Source organism: Odocoileus virginianus, chromosome 4, assembly GCF_023699985.2.
Source record: "Odocoileus virginianus isolate 20LAN1187 ecotype Illinois chromosome 4, Ovbor_1.2, whole genome shotgun sequence".
NCBI lineage: Eukaryota > Metazoa > Chordata > Mammalia > Artiodactyla > Cervidae > Odocoileus > Odocoileus virginianus.
Genome location: NC_069677.1, coordinates 52,755,900 through 52,775,214, shown reverse-complemented (window position 1 = coordinate 52,775,214; position 19,315 = coordinate 52,755,900). Strand labels below are relative to the sequence as shown.

Genomic DNA, 19,315 nt, shown 5'->3' with positions numbered 1-19,315 from the left:
TCCAGATGTGCTATCCTCAGAGTTTGAGATGCCATCTTCTTACCAACCTGGAAATTCTCCCGTTCCAGAATTCAGCAGTTTTTCTGGAGGCCTCTATGCATGGGCATGGTTTATTAAACCACTGCTCAGTAGTGATCAAGTCATATCTAGCCCCTCTTCCCTCCCTGCACGTCAGGTGGTAGGCCTGAAAGTTCCAGTCTTTTCTCTAATTATTTGAATGGTTCCCATGGCAACCAACCCCATCTTTAGGAGCTTTCCGAAAATTGCCTCATTAATATAAATTCAGACAAGGTTGAAAGGGGCTTGTTATGAATAACAGAAGATACCCAGTTCACTTTTATGTCCTGGAGTTAATACTAAATTATAGCCAGAGATGCCCCCAAGGCTCTTATATAGGAAATGACGAGGGTTTTAGGAGCCATGTGCCAGAAACAGCGGCTAGAAGACAAAATATCTGTTTTATTATAAATCACAGTATCACAGCTACTCATCCAAGGACTATTAGTCTATCTATTTGTAGATAACTCAGTAGTGCTAATTAAACTGCATTCCCCTCAGCTTGAAGAATCACTGACTATTAGGTTCCAGCAGAAGGCTGTCCTCTTCCAGAATCTAGGTTACCTGTCACATGCTTTGAGCGTAGCATTCAGCTGAGAATTTGCCTTTGAAGTCCGGTATTCTGCCCTCAGGCTGCTCTGATGTGAGGAGGAGAGAGAGGTGCAGCTTGCCCTGGGCTTGGTGGGGCTCCCGTGGGTGAAGGCGAGGAGCAGGGGCAGAACGGACAGGTTGGACCACGCAGTGAACCTGCCTCGTGTATGTGAAGCGTGTGATGTGGAAACGCACATAACACGAGGACGTGTGTTCCTGAAAACTCTCAGGGCATTCTTCCTCTGTCTGCACATCCTAATGACACCACATCCAACTGGGGACAGAGTCTCGACTGTGTGAAGCTGGAGATTCTTGAACTGTCTGGAGTTTTCCAAAGTGCTAATTATTTCCTGTAAGATCTGCATTTGATAGTGAGGTTTCTCTCTTTCACCTCTTAACCCTCCCTGATTCTTCTCTGTTTCCAGTTGGTGAGACTCTGCAATGAAGGAGCCCGGAAGATGGAAAGGACAGAAATGATGTACACAATTAACTCCCAGCTGGAATTTAAAATTAAGGTACTCGCTCGTACTTCTTCATAAACAGATTTATTACTGCTTTTGCTCAGATCTTCAGTGAATAGGGAGACAGTGGAGAGTAGCAGAGTGTGGAGGAATTTGCTTGTCAAAGCAAGGCTGTAAATTGATTACACAGAGGCTGGCAGGCGGAGCAGCAGATTCTTTGTTGTGGGTAATTCTGCTCTTGCTTATCCCAGATAAAGTGACCTTTCTCTAAACCACTGAGTTAGGTATTATCTAACTAGAACTTTTTTTTTCCCTTCGAGGAAGAGACCAAACTTGAGGAGACGTAGTAAAATGACAGAATTTTTGGACTGGAAAGGAGATTGCTTTCGTATTCTCCAAAAAAAATAAAAGTGAACGTGTTAGTTGCTCAGGTGTGTCCAACTCTTTATTCCATGGGCTGTATGGACTGTAGCCCAGCAGGCCGCTCTGTGTGTGGAATTTTCCAGTCAAGCATACTGGAGTGGGTGGCCATTCCCTTCTCCAGGGGATCTTCCCAACCCAAGGATCGAACCTGAGTCTCCTGCGTTATAGGCAGATTCTTTACTGTCTGAGCCAAAGTGTCCGGCAAAACAGTGGTATCCCATGAGCTGGACTAGGGCATTTCTCCTCAATCAAATGAGGGGACTCCTTTCCCAGTTGGCAAAAAGGATTATTAGTGGATTATTCTTTTCACGTTTGTTTTTCTTACGTAATTCTTTTTGTGCCTATGTGCTGCGTGTTGCTGTGTGTCCCTTACTGCTCAGGGGAACATGACAGGATGAACAAGGAAATGACTGTGTCCAGGCTAGGCCATTGTCAAGTCCTTTGTGGCTCACAGTTGAATCCTTTATGGATGTGAGTGCTCATGGTTGTGATTTTATTTCTTTTTATGCCTCTTAAATTTAATTAAGCAGTTTAAAGTGACTGGTCATATTTTTTCATAGTGAACGGGTTCCGCATTTGAGCTGTGGAATTAGAGTGATGACGGCTCTGTGCAGATAACTCTCTACTGTGTTATATGGTTCAGGGTCACTGATACACCCTTTTATTTTATAAATGAGGAAAATACAGCCCAGAGAATAATTAATCCCTAATAGGGTTGTTTGGCTTATGGTGGCAGAATCAGGGCTAGGGTCTAGATATCCTGACTTGCAGATCAGTGTAAACTATTCTGCTATGACATCCTGACTGTAACATTTTAAATGCAGAAACATGACCCATGATTTTTCTTATAAGATAATGAGTACTCGCCAAAACCAACACACACACTTCTGTTATAATGCCCTCTTCCTGTCATTGAGTATTGAATAGAGTTCCCTGTGCTATACAGTAGATTCACATTAGTTATCTGCTTTATGCATAGCAGTGTATATATGTCAGCTTCAGTCTCCCAGTTCATCCTACTCTCCCTTCAACCCTTGGTAGCCGTAAGTTTGTTCTCTATGTCTGTGTCTCTATTCCTGCTTTGCAAATAAGTTCATCTCTACCATTTTTCTAGATTCCACATATAAGCGATATTATACAGTATTTGTTTTTCTCTTTCTGACTTATTTCACCCTGTATGACAGCCTCTAGGCTCATCCCTGTTTCTGTAAATGGCACTATTTCATTCCTATTTTTGGCTGAGTAATATTCCATTGTAGATATGCACCACATATTCTTTATCCATTCTTTGGTCGATGGACATTTAGGTTTCTTCCATGTCCTGGCTATCATCAGTAATGCTGCGGTGAACATCAGGGTGCATGCATCTTTTCAAATTATGGTTTCTTCAGGGTATATGCCTGAAAATGGGATTACTGGTTCATATGACAGATCTGTTTTTATTTTTTAAGGAACCTCCATACTGTTCTCCATAGTGGCTGTACCAATCTACATTCCCACCAACAGCGTAGAAGGATTCTCTTTCCCATACACACTTTCCAGCATTTACTGTTTGTATAAATGTTGATGATGGCCATTCTGAGCAGTGTGAGTGATACCTCACTGTAGTTTTTTCTTTCTTTCTCTCTCTCTGCTCTGGGTCTTCACTGCCATGTGCGAGCTTTCTGTGGTTGCAGTGTGGGAGCCAGTCTTGATTGCAGTGCCTGTGGCTTCTCTTGTTGCAGATCACAGGCGCCAGGAGTGTGGGCTTTAGTAGCGTGGCACACGAGCTCAGTAGTTGGACCCCGCGGGCTCGGCATCAGGGGTTGCAGCTCGCAAGCTCTGGAGCGCAGGCCCAGTAGGTGTGTGTGGGGCTCGGCTGTTCCCCGGCACGTGGGATCTCCCCAGATCAGGGATTGAACCTGTGTCCCCTGCATTGGCAGATGGATGTCTGTCCACTGGACCACCGCGGAGGTCCTTCTCGTAGTTTTGATTTGCATTTCTCTAATGATTAGTGATGCTGAGCATCTTTTCATGTGCTTGTTGGCCATCTCTATGTCTTCTTTGGAGAAAGCCACTGTCAATTTTAGATATACATTAGAAATTTATTTTTGCCTAGTGGATTATGAAATGTCCATAACACTCAACCTAAAAAATAAAACAAAAACTCAATTTATTTCAAGAACAAGGGTTTAAAAACCTTTTTTTCCCCCTTATCTTCTAAACTAAGAATAGGCGTAGGGTGGCACGTACGTAATACTCTCATTGGTTTGTCCTATATAATCTATGGCACGATTTCAGTGCTATCTTGTAATTATGGTCCTGTGGCAGGACCTAACCTGACTCTGATTATTTGTGACCTGTCATATTTGCTGGTGGGGGTCCTCCTAAATTATTGAAGTAACCTCTCTTTCACCTTTTAAGTCTCAGCCATAGACTGATTTGACTTTGGAGACTGACAACTATATGAACTCTTTTATTAGACACTTATGAAGTTTTAAGATCAGCCATAATCTTTCATCCTTCTTTGTTAAATCTTCAGGAAAATATGGATTGGCCAAAATGTTTGTTTTTTTTCCATAAGATAGCTCTAATAATGCTTAGTTGTCTTTAACTTAATTCAAAACAAGTTGTTAGATTATACTGTGACAGCAGTCACATCAGTGTGCATTTAGAAAAAAAAAACATCAAAATTGATGAATTTTTGTGTAGCCATTTTAATATTGAAGATAGAAGAAAAAGCAACGTTTTCTGTGTATTATGCTTTATTATTTCAGGAAAGGTAAAAGCATGACTAAAATGCAAAGAAAAGAAGAAAAAGATTTGTGTGGTATATGGAGAAGGTGCTGTGACTGATTGAATATATCAGATGTGGTTTGTGAAGTTTCTTGCTGGATGGTAGACCAGTTGAAATTGATAGCGATCAAATCAAGACATTAATTGAGAACACTCAATGCTACATCACATGGGGGATAGCAGACATACACAAAATATCCAAATCAAGCATTGAAAATCATTTGCAGCAGCTTGATTACATTAATTGCTTTGATGTTTGGGTTCCACATAAGTTAAAATGAAAAAAACCTTCTTGACCATCTTTCCCCATGAAATTCTGTACTTAAACATAATGAAAATGTCCCATTTTTGTGATGGGCGATGAAAAGTGAATACTATGCATAATGTGGAACGGAAGAGATCACTGGACAAATGAAATGAACCACCACCAACTATACCAAAGGCTGGTCTTCATTCAAAGAAGGTGATGTTGTGTATGTGGTGGGGTTGGATTGGCTCCCCTCTCTTGTGCACTTCTTCCAGAAAACCAAAGGATTAATTCCAACAAGTCCTGCTCCCAGCTAGACCAACTGAAAGCTGCACTCACCACAGAGTGCCCAGAGTCAGTCAACAGAAAGCACATACTCTTTCATCAGGATAACGCAAGACCACCTGTTTTTTTGATGACCAGGCAAAAACTGTTAGAGCTTGGCTGGGAGGTTCTGATTCATCTGCCATATTCACCAGACATGGCACCTTTGAATTTCTATTTCATTCTTTACAAAATTCTCTTAATGGAAAAAAATTTCAATTCTCTGGAAGACTGTAAAAGGCACTTGAAACAGTTCTTTGCCTGAAAAGATTAAAAGTTTTGGGAAGATGAAATTATGAAGTTGCCTGAAAAATGGCAGATGATAGTAGAACAAAATGGTGGATATGCTGTTCAGTAAAGTTCTTGATGAAAATGAAAAATGTGTCTTTTATTTTTTACTTGAAAACTGAAGGAACTTTTTGGCCAACCAAAAAGTATGTGTTTGTGAGCAGACTTCTTAGAAATGTTCTTTATAAATTAAAAAAAAATGAAATCCTTTCTTAGCCTTTGAATTTCCTCCCTTATATCCTCAATTTCCTCTGGCTATTTTTAATCATTATTCTCTGAAATGGATGACATTTGGTTGCACCACACTTACTAGAGTTATCTTTTGTGTGTCCAAGAACTTTTGCTTATATTATGGATGTCGTGTTTTAAATCAGATTTTTGGCAGTAAGCATTTCTGGTAATTTTTTAAAAAAGGAACTCTCAAGGGTAAGGATTATTCTGAGGTTTTGAGAGTTTTCCAGTTGGAAACTGTAAACTGAATAAAGAAAAGGCAATATGTAATTCCTTGAATATAGCCTTTTCTGTGAGATTAAGGTGGATTATTCTGGAAGAAGTTCATTTTCACAACCAGAAAGTGGCATGATGCTTTCAGGGACTAACTTCCATGAGGGAAACTACCATAAACTTTTAAGAATAGGTGTTCTCCAGAATACAGCTAAGTAGATAATCTATAGACATAACATACATTTGCAGGGATTTTTTTTTCTTTCCTTTTGAATAAAATCTTTTTAATTCATGAATTGAATGCAGACCTTTATATTTATCTCTTATTTTATGTTTGTCTCTTTTTAAGTACAGTTATCAATGTTTTTTGGTATATTTGGATTCTGATTTGTGGTATCTGAAATGGCTACAGTTGATACAAGTAGATTTCATTTTGAGGTTTTTCAGTTTTAAGTGACTCCTTATCAGTCTTCTTTTTCAAAAAGTTGAGAGTTAATGGAAGGGTAACAATTTTTGGTTGACCTAGTAACATTTTCTGACTGAGTTTTAGTCTTTATATAGACAAGTTAATATTAACAGGTTTTTTTCTATTGGAAAATAGAAATACATGATTCCTTTTGGTTCCTTTTGGTTTTCTCTTGAAGAATGTGTCCTCCTCTAATTATGTTTTTACCATTATGTACCTATTATATGAACTATTATAGAATAATGGCGTATCATTTGTTTGAATGTAAGTTGTATACTTTACTTTCGGTGATCCTAAAAAGACGTGACTTTGGCTTTGGGTACTGAGTGTTTCTCTCTTTGCAGCCTTTCCCTCTGGTCTCCTCTTCCCGGTGGCTGGTAAAAAGAGGGGAGCTGACAGCGTACGTGGAAGACACGGTGCTTTTCTCAAAAAGGACGTCCAGACAGCTAGTCTACTTCTTCCTGTTTAACGATGTGCTCATCATCACCAAGAAGAAGAGGTGAGCCTTTTTGTGGCATTGCCCTCTGCGCATCCAGTTTTAAAACTCTGTGGTGCAAGCAACTATTGGATGTGATCATCTTTTAAAAGCTTCTGAGATGTTAAGTGTGACATTTCTTCACAGCGAATCATACGAACATCTGTGCTTCATTTTCTTTAAATTACCTCTGCAGCAAAGATTCGAATTGTTATCGGCATCATCATTCCAACCAACCACTGCTGAGCTTTGATGGCCTGCAAACCTCTGTGCTAAGCATTTCACACGTTTATGCCCTTGGATTCTCTTGACATCCCTAGGGCGGCAATGGTAGTATTCAGTGGTGTTATTCTCCGTCAGCGTTTTTCACACTTCTGCTGCAGACCTTTGTATGAAACAGATGAACGTCGCTCTGATTGAGAACAAGCTGAAGTGCAACTCTAGTGCTTCCTGTCGCTTAATTTAAAAATCCAGTGTTCTTAAAAATGGTTAGTCCAAAAAAAGGTTCCCTGTGATGGGGAGGATGTTAGCAGTGGTCCAGTACTCCCCTCTTCTGGGAAGAAAGTCAGTCTCATGGGTGGCAGAGTGTTTTTTCTTCTTACTTGAGACTTCTGGTTGTGTAGGCAGGTTCTACTCTAGGGAAACTTCCAGGAGGACTACTGTACAAGCCTTTTTTTCTTGATATTTGTTCTAACTGTCCCCACTCAAAACACACACACACACACACACACTCTGCTTAGCCCTTAGCGCTGCCTTTCTCTAGGGAGCATTTCTTTTTTTTTAACTATTTATGTGTGCTGTGCTGGGTCTTCATGGCCGCACAGACTTTCCTCCAGTTGAGGCCGATGAGAGCTACTCTCCGGTTGCCGTGTGCGGGCTTCTCTTTGCCGCGGCTTCTCTGCTTGCAGGGCAGGGCTCTGGGGCACGCGGGCTTCGGCAGTCGCAGCGTGAGGGCTCAGAAGTTATGGTTCCCAGGCGCTAGAGCACAGGCTCGGTACTTGTAGCCCACGGTCTTAGTGGCTTCTTGAAATGTCAGATCTTCCCAGGTCAGGGATCGAACCCATTATCTTCTGCATTGGCAGGTGGATTCTTTACCACTGATGCACTAGGGAAGCCCTGGGGAGCATTCTTTATTAGACATACTCTACATAGATAGGATTATAAAATCTCTTCTTGTTATTTCTCTGTAAACAGTTATCTTTCCCAGAATATGAGCTTAGAATTAAAATATAAATCTGTGGGTTTTTTTGTTTCCGTGTGTGAAGGTGAAAAAGGTAGGCTGATTTGATGGCATGTAATAGGAATATCGATTGTTAGTTCACAGGGTACGATTTAGACAAGATAAAGGCAATCATGGAATTCTCCAGGCAAGAATACAGGAGTAGGTTGCCATTCCCTTCTCCAGGGGATCTCCCCGGCCCAGGCATAGAACCTGGGTCTCCTGCGTTGCAGGCAGAATCTTCACCTTCTGAGCCAGCAGAGGAGCCTGGTGGGCTGTAGTCTGTGGGGTCGCAAAGAGTCAGACACAGCGGAGTGACTGACGCTACACACTACTGCCCAAAGGGAGTCATGGAAACAGGCTTCTATGATACATAAATTCAATGTCCAAATTATCATGAAATATTTATTTGAATTCTCCTTTTTCAAACTGAATTGAAACAGAGGTTGAGCTTTAAGAAAAGCTCCTTTTCTCCTTTGCTCCTTCAAATCAGACTGTATTATGAATTACTTCAGCCGTTTCGTTGTCAACATGACATGAAAATTTTGTGTGGTCTGCCCTGAAAAGCCATGTGTCTGTGATGACTACATTAAGATGCTGATGATTATTTTTCATGCTTAGGAAAATAGTGTTCCCATAACTTCAAGAAGAAATTATCTCTATTATCTGGGGCAGTTTAAAAAGTTCAAGTAGCTCAGTAAATTTTATTTTACAGATTGGAGAGGAATTGTAATTTTTGTATTTTTGTGTTTTGTTGTTGGTTTCCTATGAGATAGCATGTTTCTTTGGCTTTCTTCATGATGTTTTGTTTTTAGAGGAGGGTAATTATATATGAATCTTCAAATGCCAGAATTCTTGACTTTTAACATTTTCCATCTGTTGGAATATTTGCTCTGTCTCAATGGACCAAAAGCTTTAACTAAACTTTTGATTTTGATGATAAAAGCTACATTGACAGTACCAAGCCAATTCTAAATGTAAATGTAGTTTTGATTATGGTGGTGGAAACATTCAGGGTATTTAAACCAGTATAGCACAACCTTTATCCTTGAACTTGCCTAGAACCCAATAAATACAGACTTCTCAAAGTTAGGATTAACGTATGTGCTGTTCTACTTAGCAGTGTGCTCTGCCGTCCAAGGGAGACTTTGTCATTTAATGTTGCACTGCCCGCTGTCCCACATTTATTTCCTTAGATATGTTTGAACTTCTTTGTCAGTAAAAGAAAATCATACAGCTTCAGCAGAGAGGGCAACCCTGAGTACCTGACTTTGCCTTTACCAAAACTGGGGTTTTCTTGGCCTTAGCAATTAGCTCATCCTATTTTTAAGGTGCTCTTGACTCCAAGAATAGCACTGGAGGTTGAAGTTGTTTATGACCTGAATACATGGCGAAGGGGATGAGCAGACCGCAGAGGCTTGATAAACAAGCTTGGTGAAAAATGTCCAGTATGCACAGCCGTATTTACATTATAGCTACAAGGAGGCGACTACAAATGCTTCGCATGCCAGAGGCAGCCACAGAGAAGATACAGCAGCTTTGAACGAGGCAGTATTTCAGGCTTGGCTACAAGGTCCAGATAAAAGATAACCTGACTACCTGTGCCAGCGCCACGGGCCTGATCCAGCCACCCACTGCTGAATATATAATTCCAGAATTCAGCCCGGGAGCTCAGCTGCTGGGTCTCCAGGGGTTGCTCAGCTTCAGGGAGGCTCCCCAGCTCCTGGGAGGGACTGTTGGGGAGGACAGCTGCCGTTCCTCCTCCAGTCTCATCTGGCAGAGGGGTTACGCTGGCGGGCGGGGTGTGAGGATGCCTGGGCCCTGCAGTGTATGTGTGTGTATCCCCGCTGGTGCTTTCAGAGCAGCATGGTCACTAGCTGCTTCTAGGACAGGAATTCTTGCCCTTTGTTAGGATATCAAGAAGGACTTAAGTTTCCATTAGCTCTGGGCTACTTGTGAGTCACTGTATTAATAGTGATAATAATTTTGTGTTACATTTCAGGAGAATATGTGATCAGCTTGACTGCTGTGGATGAGAAAGTGTGTCCTTGGTACCTGGAGCTTGGCTGCAGGCCGTCGGGTGCTTCCAGAGCAGAATTCTAGAAGCACAGTTGAGGCTGGACAGTTCTTTGTTGCGGTGGGTGGGGGTGGGGGGGGGTGCTGTATTCTGTGTAAGATGTTTTAGCAGCCTCCCTGGCCTCTGCCTACTGCTTGCTAGTAGGACCTCCTTCGTACTCTGACAACCAAAAGCGTCTTTAGACGTTGTCATTTGTCTCCCAGTTGAGAATCACTGTGCTAGAATGATGGCAGACTGTCAACCAGCTTTGCCTTCAGGGGAATGAATGTGTACAGATCTATCAGACTTGACATGGCAGCAGCAGTGATATTATAATAAAAGAGGAAGGGATTGCCATGGTGTGTTCATAGATTACTGAATAATCTACATAAATATATGTAATATCTAATTTGTGGCTTGCAATAGCATATTTATAATTACCCTTGACAGTACACAGACTATACCCCCATGTGCAGCTTTACAGATTAAGTACCGTTGCCCTCAGTTTTGAAATATAAAAACTGAATTCAAGACCTAAGTGTTTGGGCCAGACTCCCCAAACACTTAGTGTGCCATGGTCTTGCTGGTCTCATTCCTTGCCTTCTATCTGCCTTAGGCCTTCCTTTCCAGTTTCTTCTGAAGCGAAAACAAAGTCTTCCTCTCTGTAATAGTTTCCACAGCTGCTGTAGTAAAGTACCATAAACTGGGTGGCTTAAAATAGGCGTTTAGTCTCTCATGGTCATGCCGGCAACATTCTGAAGTCAGGAAGCTGGCAGGGCCACACACTCCGAAGGATCAGGAGTGAATCCTTCCTTGCCTCTGCTCCTGGTGGCTCCAATCTCTGCCTTCACCTTCAACTGGCTTTCTTCTCTCCTGTGTGTCTTAAAGTCTCCCTCTCCTTGTAAGAACACCAGCTACTGGGTTCCAGGCCCACTCTAATCCAGAATGGTCTCATCTAGCAGATTCCATCTGCAAAGACCTGATTTCCAAATCAGGTCACGTGCACAGAACCAGGAGTTTAGGTTTCAGCGTATTTTTGAGGCCGAAGTTCAGCCTCCTGTGCTGCTTGGCCCATCCCACTGCCTCACTTAAACATAGAATGAAGAAGTGTGCTGTGATGTCTTAGCCAGTTCTAGAACACGTTTGCTTGTTTTTTTTTAACATTGATGCCATTTTTCATGAGCTTCCCAGGTGGCGCTAGTGGTAAAGAACCCACCTGCTAATGCAGGAGACATCAGAGACTCAGGTTCAGTCCCTGGGTCAGGAAGATCTCTTGGAGGAGGGCATAGCAACCCACGCCAGTATTCTTGCCTGGAGAATCCATGGACAGAGGTACCTGGGGGGCTACAGTTCATGGGGTTGCAGAGAGACAGACATGACTGAAGCAATTTAGCGCGCATGCACGATGCCACTTTTCATTCGCTTCTGAATGTCATCAGTCATGTAACTTGAAGAGCTCTTGGAGGTTTCACAGGTTGCCTTCATATACAGATCTTCTGTTTCAAACTGTCCCTTCTCCAGGGTCTGTTCCCTCCTTAGTAAAAGGCCCCTCCACCCACCCAGTTACTCACAGGAAACCTGAACGCCCTCCTTGGCCTTTTCCCACCGTGCTCCCCATCGGTCCAGTCCCCAGTCTTCTGCCTGTGATGAAACAGCCTTTGTCCTCACTTGTTGCCACGCCCTTGTACCACCACCTTGAACTCGCCTAGAAGTGGATTCCTGCCACCATCCCTCCATTTGTTTACATTCCACAGCCACAGTGTGCTTTTTAAAAGACTCAGTTTGTGCTTTGCAAACAGCCCTCCCGTGATCTACCTTGCACTCAGCATAAATGCCTCACTGAATAATGTCCCCCTTTGTAGCCCCCCACACCTGGCACATGCTTCTTTCTCTGCCTGAAATACTCCTCTCTACTCCATAACCCTATTCCACTCCAGATCTTTTCTAGGCAAAGTCCTTTTCATTCTTTCGGTTTTAGATGAATTGCCACATCCACTGGGGGCTCTTATCCATTCCTCTGGAGTGGGTTTATTTCCATTGCTCTGTGTTCCCATAGAGCCCTGCACTTTCTCTGTCATAATATTTGTGTTACCATGTGCTCATGTCTGTCGTGATGACCTTTGCATCCTCAGTGCTGAGCCTTCGCCTGGCCCATAATGACTGGTTAATAAATATCTGTCAAATGTGAACCAGTCATGAAGATGGTTAAGTATAAACAGAGTGACAGTATTGCTCAGTGGGTGGCCCTCCCCCATTCCACATCCAAGCTAAAATTTCTTTGGATTCTCTTTTATTTTTAAAAGATATGTGATTTTTGTGTTCCGTTCCATTATAGATTCACTTTTAATTAATCTGGGCAAAAACAAATCTGGGGCTTTATCATGTGACTTCTCACATCTTCTAGAATTTTACCTATAAACTTACCCGTAAATGACATATAACCTCAATCTGACAAACACTTTGGATTGTATTTGCAAAATTGTGCTCTGCAGAGGAAGGGTTTTTGTTTTTGTTTTTTTTTTGGCTTGCTTTTATTTTGTACTGTTGTGCCAACGAATGTTTTGAGCTACCCATACAAAAAGGTTTAAGCAATAAAAATGTTCATTTATTACACGCACATGCACACACACAAACACACACATACATAAGAAGTCAGATGAGCTTGGAAGACCCTGCATCCTCTTCCACTTTGGGGAATTTGCTATGAAGTTATTTAGGAAGGCTCTTGGCTATATGTAACTGGATACCCAAATTGCAGTGGCCCAAGCAATGAAGACCTTCACCTCTCTCACCAAACGTGGAGAGCCAGGGCGGCGCACCGGTGACCCAGCGCCTTCCCATTCCTTGGCTGTACAAGCTCTGTGCTGTTCGCTTTTGCCGCGCACGCGCAGAGCGCCATTGCTGCAAGCAGGCATCGTGGTTCCTTCCAGGACGTGGGAGGGGAGCAAGGCATGGAGCCTGACCAGAAAGGGGCTGTCTTCTCAAGTGCCTTTTGTTCTCATCAGCAGAGGAGAGCCTTTCCCAGACAAGTCTCCAGAAGGCTGCTTGCGTTTTACCCATCTGTCTTGGGTCACAAGACCTTATAAAGGAGGCTGGGAAAGCCAGCATATAGCAGAGAGGAATAGCACAACCATGATTGTTTTAGTTTAGTTGTGAGGCAGGGAAGATGGCAGAGGATTAGATAGTAGACAGTTAGGGCCACAACTGGGAAGCCTTCTTTGCCACAGAAGCTCAATTGACAGTGGATAGTTTGGAAAAGAGAAAAAAAATTTTTTTTTTTTTTTTTTTTTTTTTTGCCACTCTGTATGGCTTGCAGGATCTTAGTTCTCCGACCAGGGATTAAACTGTTGCCTCCTGCAGTGGAAGCACAGAGACCTAACCACTGGACAGCCAAGGAAGTCCCAAGAGCTCTTTAAAAAACCTAACACGTTGCCTTTAAGATAAATGGGGCTAGGGGGTAGGTTCCAAAAAGAAGAAATGCCTGGAGAGGTAGAACGCAGGTCCCTTTGGCTGGGGTTAGTCCTCCAGTGTGGGTCACTGAGCATATTGCTTGTAGAGCCTTTTTGCTGCCACCAGCCCCACTGTGCCCTTGAGCACGTTTAGAGCTGCAGATAGATTGACCTTGTGTGGGTGCTGGGCACAATACCAAAAGACTGTAGCAGTCCAGTCTAGTCTTTTTATCATACCAGTAACTGTAATTGTGATGTGTTTCTTTCAGTTTCTCCTGGATTCTGTCCCCACAAAATGATCTATCCATGATGGTTTGGGGTAGTCTCTACAGTTAGATAAGTAGTAATAGTGACAATGATGGTAAGAGCCTATATTATTGAGCATTATAATGTACCATTCACTGTGCTCAGAGTGTTTGTGAATCTGTTGTTGAGTTATCACACGAATCAAGTATTATTTCCATTTTACAGATGAGGACACTGAGGCAGAAAGAGATTAAAGTCTCTTTTTCAAGGTCTCTCAGCAAGGCCAGGATTCTCATCTGAGTCTGACTCTGGAACCTCGTCTAACAATTTATGTTCATTAATTCTTTTTTTTTTTTTTTATTAGTTGGAGGCTAATTACTTTACATCATTACAGTAGTTTTTGTCATACATTGAAATGAATTAGCCATGGATTTACATGTATTCCCCATCCTGGTCCCCCCTCCTACCTCCCTCTCCACCCGATCCCTCTGGGTCTTCCCAGTGCACCAGGCCCGAGCACTTGTCTCATGCACCCAACCTGGGCTGGTGATCTGTTTCACCCTAGGTAATATACATGTTTCAATGCTGTTCTCTTGAAACATCCCACCCTCGCCTTCTCCCAGAGTCCACAAGTCAGTTCTATACATCTGAGTCTCTTTTTCTGATTTGCACATAGGGTTATCATTACCATCTTTCTAAATTCCATATATATGTGTTAGTATACTGTAATGGTCTTCATCTTTCTGGCTTACTTCGCTCTGTATAATGGGCTCCAGTTTCATCCATCTCATTAGAACTGATTCAAATGAATTCTTTTTAATGGCTGAGTAATATTCCATGTTGTATATGTACCACAGCTTCCTCATCCATTTGTCTGCTGATGGGCATCTGGGTTGCTTCCATGTCCTGGCTATTATAAACAGTGCTGCAATGAACATTGGGGTGCACGTGTCTCTTTCAGATCTGGTTTCCTTGGTGTGTATGCCCAGAAGTGGGATTGCTGGGTCATATGTCAGTTCTATTTCCAGCTTTTTAAGAAATCTCCACACTGTTTTCCATAGTGGCTGTACTAATTTGCATTCCCACCAACAGTGTAAGAGGGTTCCCTTTTCTCCACACCCTCTCCAGCATTTATTGCTTGTAGACTTTTGGATAGCAGCCATCCTGACTGGCGTATAATGGTACCTCATTGTGGTTTTGATTTGCATTTCTCTGATAATGAGTGATGTGAATTCTACCAAAAATTTAGAGAAGAGCTAACACCTATCTTACTCAAACTCTTCCAGAAAATTGCAGAAGAAGGTAAACTTCCAAACTCATTCTATGAGGCCACCATCACCCTAATTCCAAAACCAGACAAAGATGCCACAAAAAAAGAAAACTACAGGCCAATATCACTGATGAACATAGATGCAAAAATCCTTAACAAAATTCTAGCAAACAGAATCCAACAACATATTAAAAAAATCATACATCATGACCAAGTGGGCTTTATCCCAGGAATGCAAGGATTCTTTAATATCCGCAAGTCAATCAATGTAATACACCACATTAACAAATTGAAAGATAAAAATGATATGATTATCTCAATAGATGCAGAAAAAGCCTTTGACAAAATTCAACATCCATTTATGATTAAAACTCTCCAGAAAGCAGGAATAGAAGGAACATACCTCAACATAATAAAAGCTATATATGACAAACCCACAGCAAGCATCACCCTCAATGGTGAAAAATTGAAAGCATTTCCCCTGAAATCAGGAACAAGACAAGGGTGCCCACTCTCACCACTACTATTCAACATAGTTTTGGAAGTTTTGGCCACAGCAGTCAGGGCAGAAAAAGAAGTAAAAGGAATCCAGATAGGAAAAGAAGAAGTGAAACTCTGTTTGCAGATGACATGATCCTCTACATAGAAAACCCTAAAGACTCTACCAGAAAATTACTAGAGCTAATCAATGAATACAGTAAAGTTGCAGGATATAAAATTAACACACAGAAATCTCTTGCATTCCTATACACTAACAATGAGAAAACAGAAAGAGAAATTAAGGAAACAATACCATTCACCATTGCAACAAAAAGAATAAAATACTTAGGAGTATATCTACCTAAAGAAACAAAAGACCTATACATAGAAAACTATAAAACACTGATGAAAGAAATCAAAGAGGACACAAGCAGATGGAGAAATATACCGTGTTCATGGATTGGAAGAATCAATATTGTCAAAATGGCTATACTACCCAAAGCAATCTATAGATTCAATGCAATCCCTATCAAACTACCAACGGTATTTTTCACAGAACTAGAACAAATAATTTCACAATTTGTATGGAAATACAAAAAACCTCGAATAGCCAAAGTAATCCTGAGAAAGAAGAATGGAACTGGAGGAATCAATCTGCCTGACTTCAGACTCTACTACAAAGCCACAGTCATCAAGACAGTATGGTACTGGCACAAAGACAGAAATATAGATCAATGGAACAGAATAGAAAGCCCAGAGATAAATCCACGAACCTATGGTCACCTTATCTTCGACAAAGGAGGCAAGGATATACAATGGAAAAAAGATAACCTCTTTAACAAGTGGTGCTGGGAAAACTGGTCAACCACCTGTAAAAGAATGAAACTAGAACACTTTCTAACACCATATACAAAAATAAACTCAAAATGGATTAAAGATCTAAATGTAAGACCAGAAACTATAAAACTCCTAGAGGAGAACATAGGCAAAACACTCTCTGACATAAATCACAGCAGGATCCTCTATGACCCACATCCCAGAATTTTAGAAATAAAAGCAAAAATAAACAAATGGGACCTAATGAAACTTAAAAGCTTTTGCACAACAAAGGAAACTATAAGCAAGGTGAAAAGACAACCCTCAGATTGGGAGAAAATAATAGCAAATGAAGCAACAGACAAAGGATTAATCTCAAAAATATACAAGCAACTCCTCCAGCTCAACTCCAGAAAAATAAATGACCCAATCAAAAAATGGGCCAAAGAACTCAACAGACATTTCTGCAAGGAAGACATACAGATGGCTAACAAACTCATTAATTCTTAATTTGGTTTTTCTAGAATATTTTTACCTTTCCACCATCCTGTAATGTTCTTGGAAAAATAGCTAGAAACTGGTGCCTTTTTTATTTGCTTTGATAAACACATTTTTCAAAGCGGGTCTTTGTTTAAGTGAATATTTTTATAGTTTTACTGGTTGTGAGAGGAAATTAGAAGGGGTCCCAAGGTGTACTTGTGAGCCTTCCTCTGCCTTTAGCCAATCTAGCATCAGAGTGTGGGGAAGCGCGTTTCCTTTTCGCATTTTCTTCCCTCAGATATTTAAGACTGGAGCTTTCCACTTCCTGATCCCAAGTTCCATAAATATTGTGTATATTGACATAACTTGAACTCCATGACACATGACAGATCTTCAAGTTTTAAAGAAAAGGATTTTCTGTAATAGAATTCTACCTGATCGTTATCAGGAGTTCAGAGATCTGCTGGAACTTGCCTTTTCCTAAGTAGTTCGAATGTCCATTAGCTTAAAGTGGTGTGGGCTCCCTGGAAAGGGTCATGGCCTAGTTTGGCCCCGTTTTGAGTTTCTCCATTTGACAGCTTTGCCGCTGTAGAAAGCTGAGGCTACCCAGCATTGTCGCTTGCCTCTGCAGAACAAACTCCTTCCTCGGGAAATTAACTTTTGAGTATCTTGAATAAAGAAAAGGCAACAAGGCTCTGATGCAAAGCCCTTTTATTCCTGGAATATACAGCTTGGTTGTTTGTGACCACTTGGATCGGATTCTAAGATCAAGATGGAGGGATGGGACGGGAGAGACGTGGAAACACCCTCTCGTCTTCCTCCTCTTCTCTTTCTCTTGCTGCCCCACACATCCTTGATCCTCTGACGTCTGGGAGCTAAGAGCATTTTTTCTCTGATTCTGTAAGAAGCATCATTGTTGCCCCAAGTGCACAATATAAATACCCTGGTGTCAGACAGAACCGTGTCACAACCCTGGCCGTGTGACCTTGGGCGAGTTGCCTTTGGTCTCTCAGAGCCTCGGTGCTCTCATCCGTACCATGAGGAAGCGATGTCACGCTCTCCTGGGAGCGTCTGTGAGGACCACCATGGTGCTCACAGAGTGCCTAACGCAGTGAACGGTCCCTGCTGCCGGACTGACACCTGCTGGCATCATCATCATTCCTAGTCCTGGGTGTCTTTCGCTGAAGATTTGGCACAAATCATATTACTGCCCTTTTACTTCTGGAACATTTTCTTATTTTAAAAAATGGTGTGAAACCTTAGAGTTAGTCCCTCAGTTGTGTCCAACTCTTTGTGACCCCATGTACTGTAGCCCACCAGGCTCCTCTGTCCATGGAATGCTCCAGGCAAGAGTACTAGACGGGGTAGCCATTCCCTTCTCCAGAGGATCATCCCAACCCAGGGATTGAACCCGCTTCTCCTGCCTTGCAGGCGGGTTCTTAACCGTCTGAGCCACCGGGGAAACCCTTGAAGCCTTAAGCCGCTGCTGGAGAGCTGAGAGTCTGGTGCACCCCAAGGCCAGACCCGCACTGTTGTTGTTGTGTAGTCGCTAAGTCGTGTCCCACCCTTTCACAACCTCCTGGACCATAGCCCGCCAGGCTTCTCTGTCCATGGAATTTTCAAGGCAAGAATATTGGAGTGGATTATGTGGCCAAACCTGGATTATGGCCTCTGAAATATGGCCTTAGGAGTAAATGCATTTAACACCACCCCTCTCCCTTCCTATCAAGAACCTGTGTCAGATGGCAAGTGACTGAGGGATAATCATTGATCAACTTTTATTCTTTGGTACCGTGATCTGGTCCATGGGTACGTGTTTGTATTAGCAGTTGTCTTGTAACATCCCTAGTATTTGATTAGGAGACTCTGTAACTTTGTGGCTGATAGAAGTGAGTTCAGTATGTTTTTCCCTTCATTTGGAGAGGTCAGTGATGATAAACCTGGACTGGGGGCTTTCTGATCCTATGTGAATCATTGGCAGTCTTTTTGAGTGGCAGTAAATCATAACAGATCCTTACCAACAAACGTGACCCTCACCTCCACTATTTGTTACGTTCTCAACAGTGAAATAGAAAGTGCATGACATTTCTGGGTTTTCTGAAAGTCTGGTCTTCTTTGTTTTAAGGTTTCCTTCTTTATTTTTGGCTGCGCTGCGTCTTCCTTGCTGTACATGGGCTTTCTCTAGTTGTGGAGAGCGGGGGCTGCCCTTCACTGCGGCGGCTTCTCTTGTTGCGGAGCAGGGCCCTAGGGTGGGAGGGCTTCAGTCGGTGTGTGTCGTGTGGACTCGGGAGTTGTGGCTTATAGGCTCTAGAGCGCTGGTTCGGTAGCTGTGTGCACAGACTTCGTTGCATATGGAATCTTCCCGGACCAGGAATCGAATCCATGTCCCCTGCGTTGGCAGGTGGAGTCTTAACCACGGGAATTCGTCTTTATTCTTTCAAAGCTGGCTGTGCTATAAAGTGGACCTGAACAATGTACACCTGAAATTTACATAATAGAAAAAGAAAAAAAAAACTAAGAAAATGGAATTTACAAACCTCCGATTGGGATAAAATATTTTCAAGCCATACTTGATATGGGACTTTTACCCTGATTACATAAAGAGATCTTAAACTTAAAAGTAAGACAACTCAGTTTTTAAGTGGGCAGACATTTGAATAGACATTTCGGCCAAGAAGATATCCAAATGGCTTAGCATTTGAAAAGATGCTCAACATTACTCGCCAGTAAGGAAATGAAAGTTAAAAC

General features: G+C 42.1%; 1 protein-coding gene across 2 annotated transcripts in view; it reads left to right on the top strand.

Moving 5' to 3' along the window:
- Nucleotides 1-19,315, top strand: part of ARHGEF26 (Rho guanine nucleotide exchange factor 26) — a 136,600-nt gene that overhangs the window by 90,642 nt on the left and 26,643 nt on the right. For both annotated transcript variants that reach the window (XM_020879458.2, XM_070466560.1), the window contains exons 10-11: nt 1,074-1,163; nt 6,421-6,575. In XM_020879458.2, the coding sequence (XP_020735117.1) occupies nt 1,074-1,163; nt 6,421-6,575 (245 nt within the window). The remainder of the gene's footprint in view (nt 1-1,073; nt 1,164-6,420; nt 6,576-19,315) is intronic.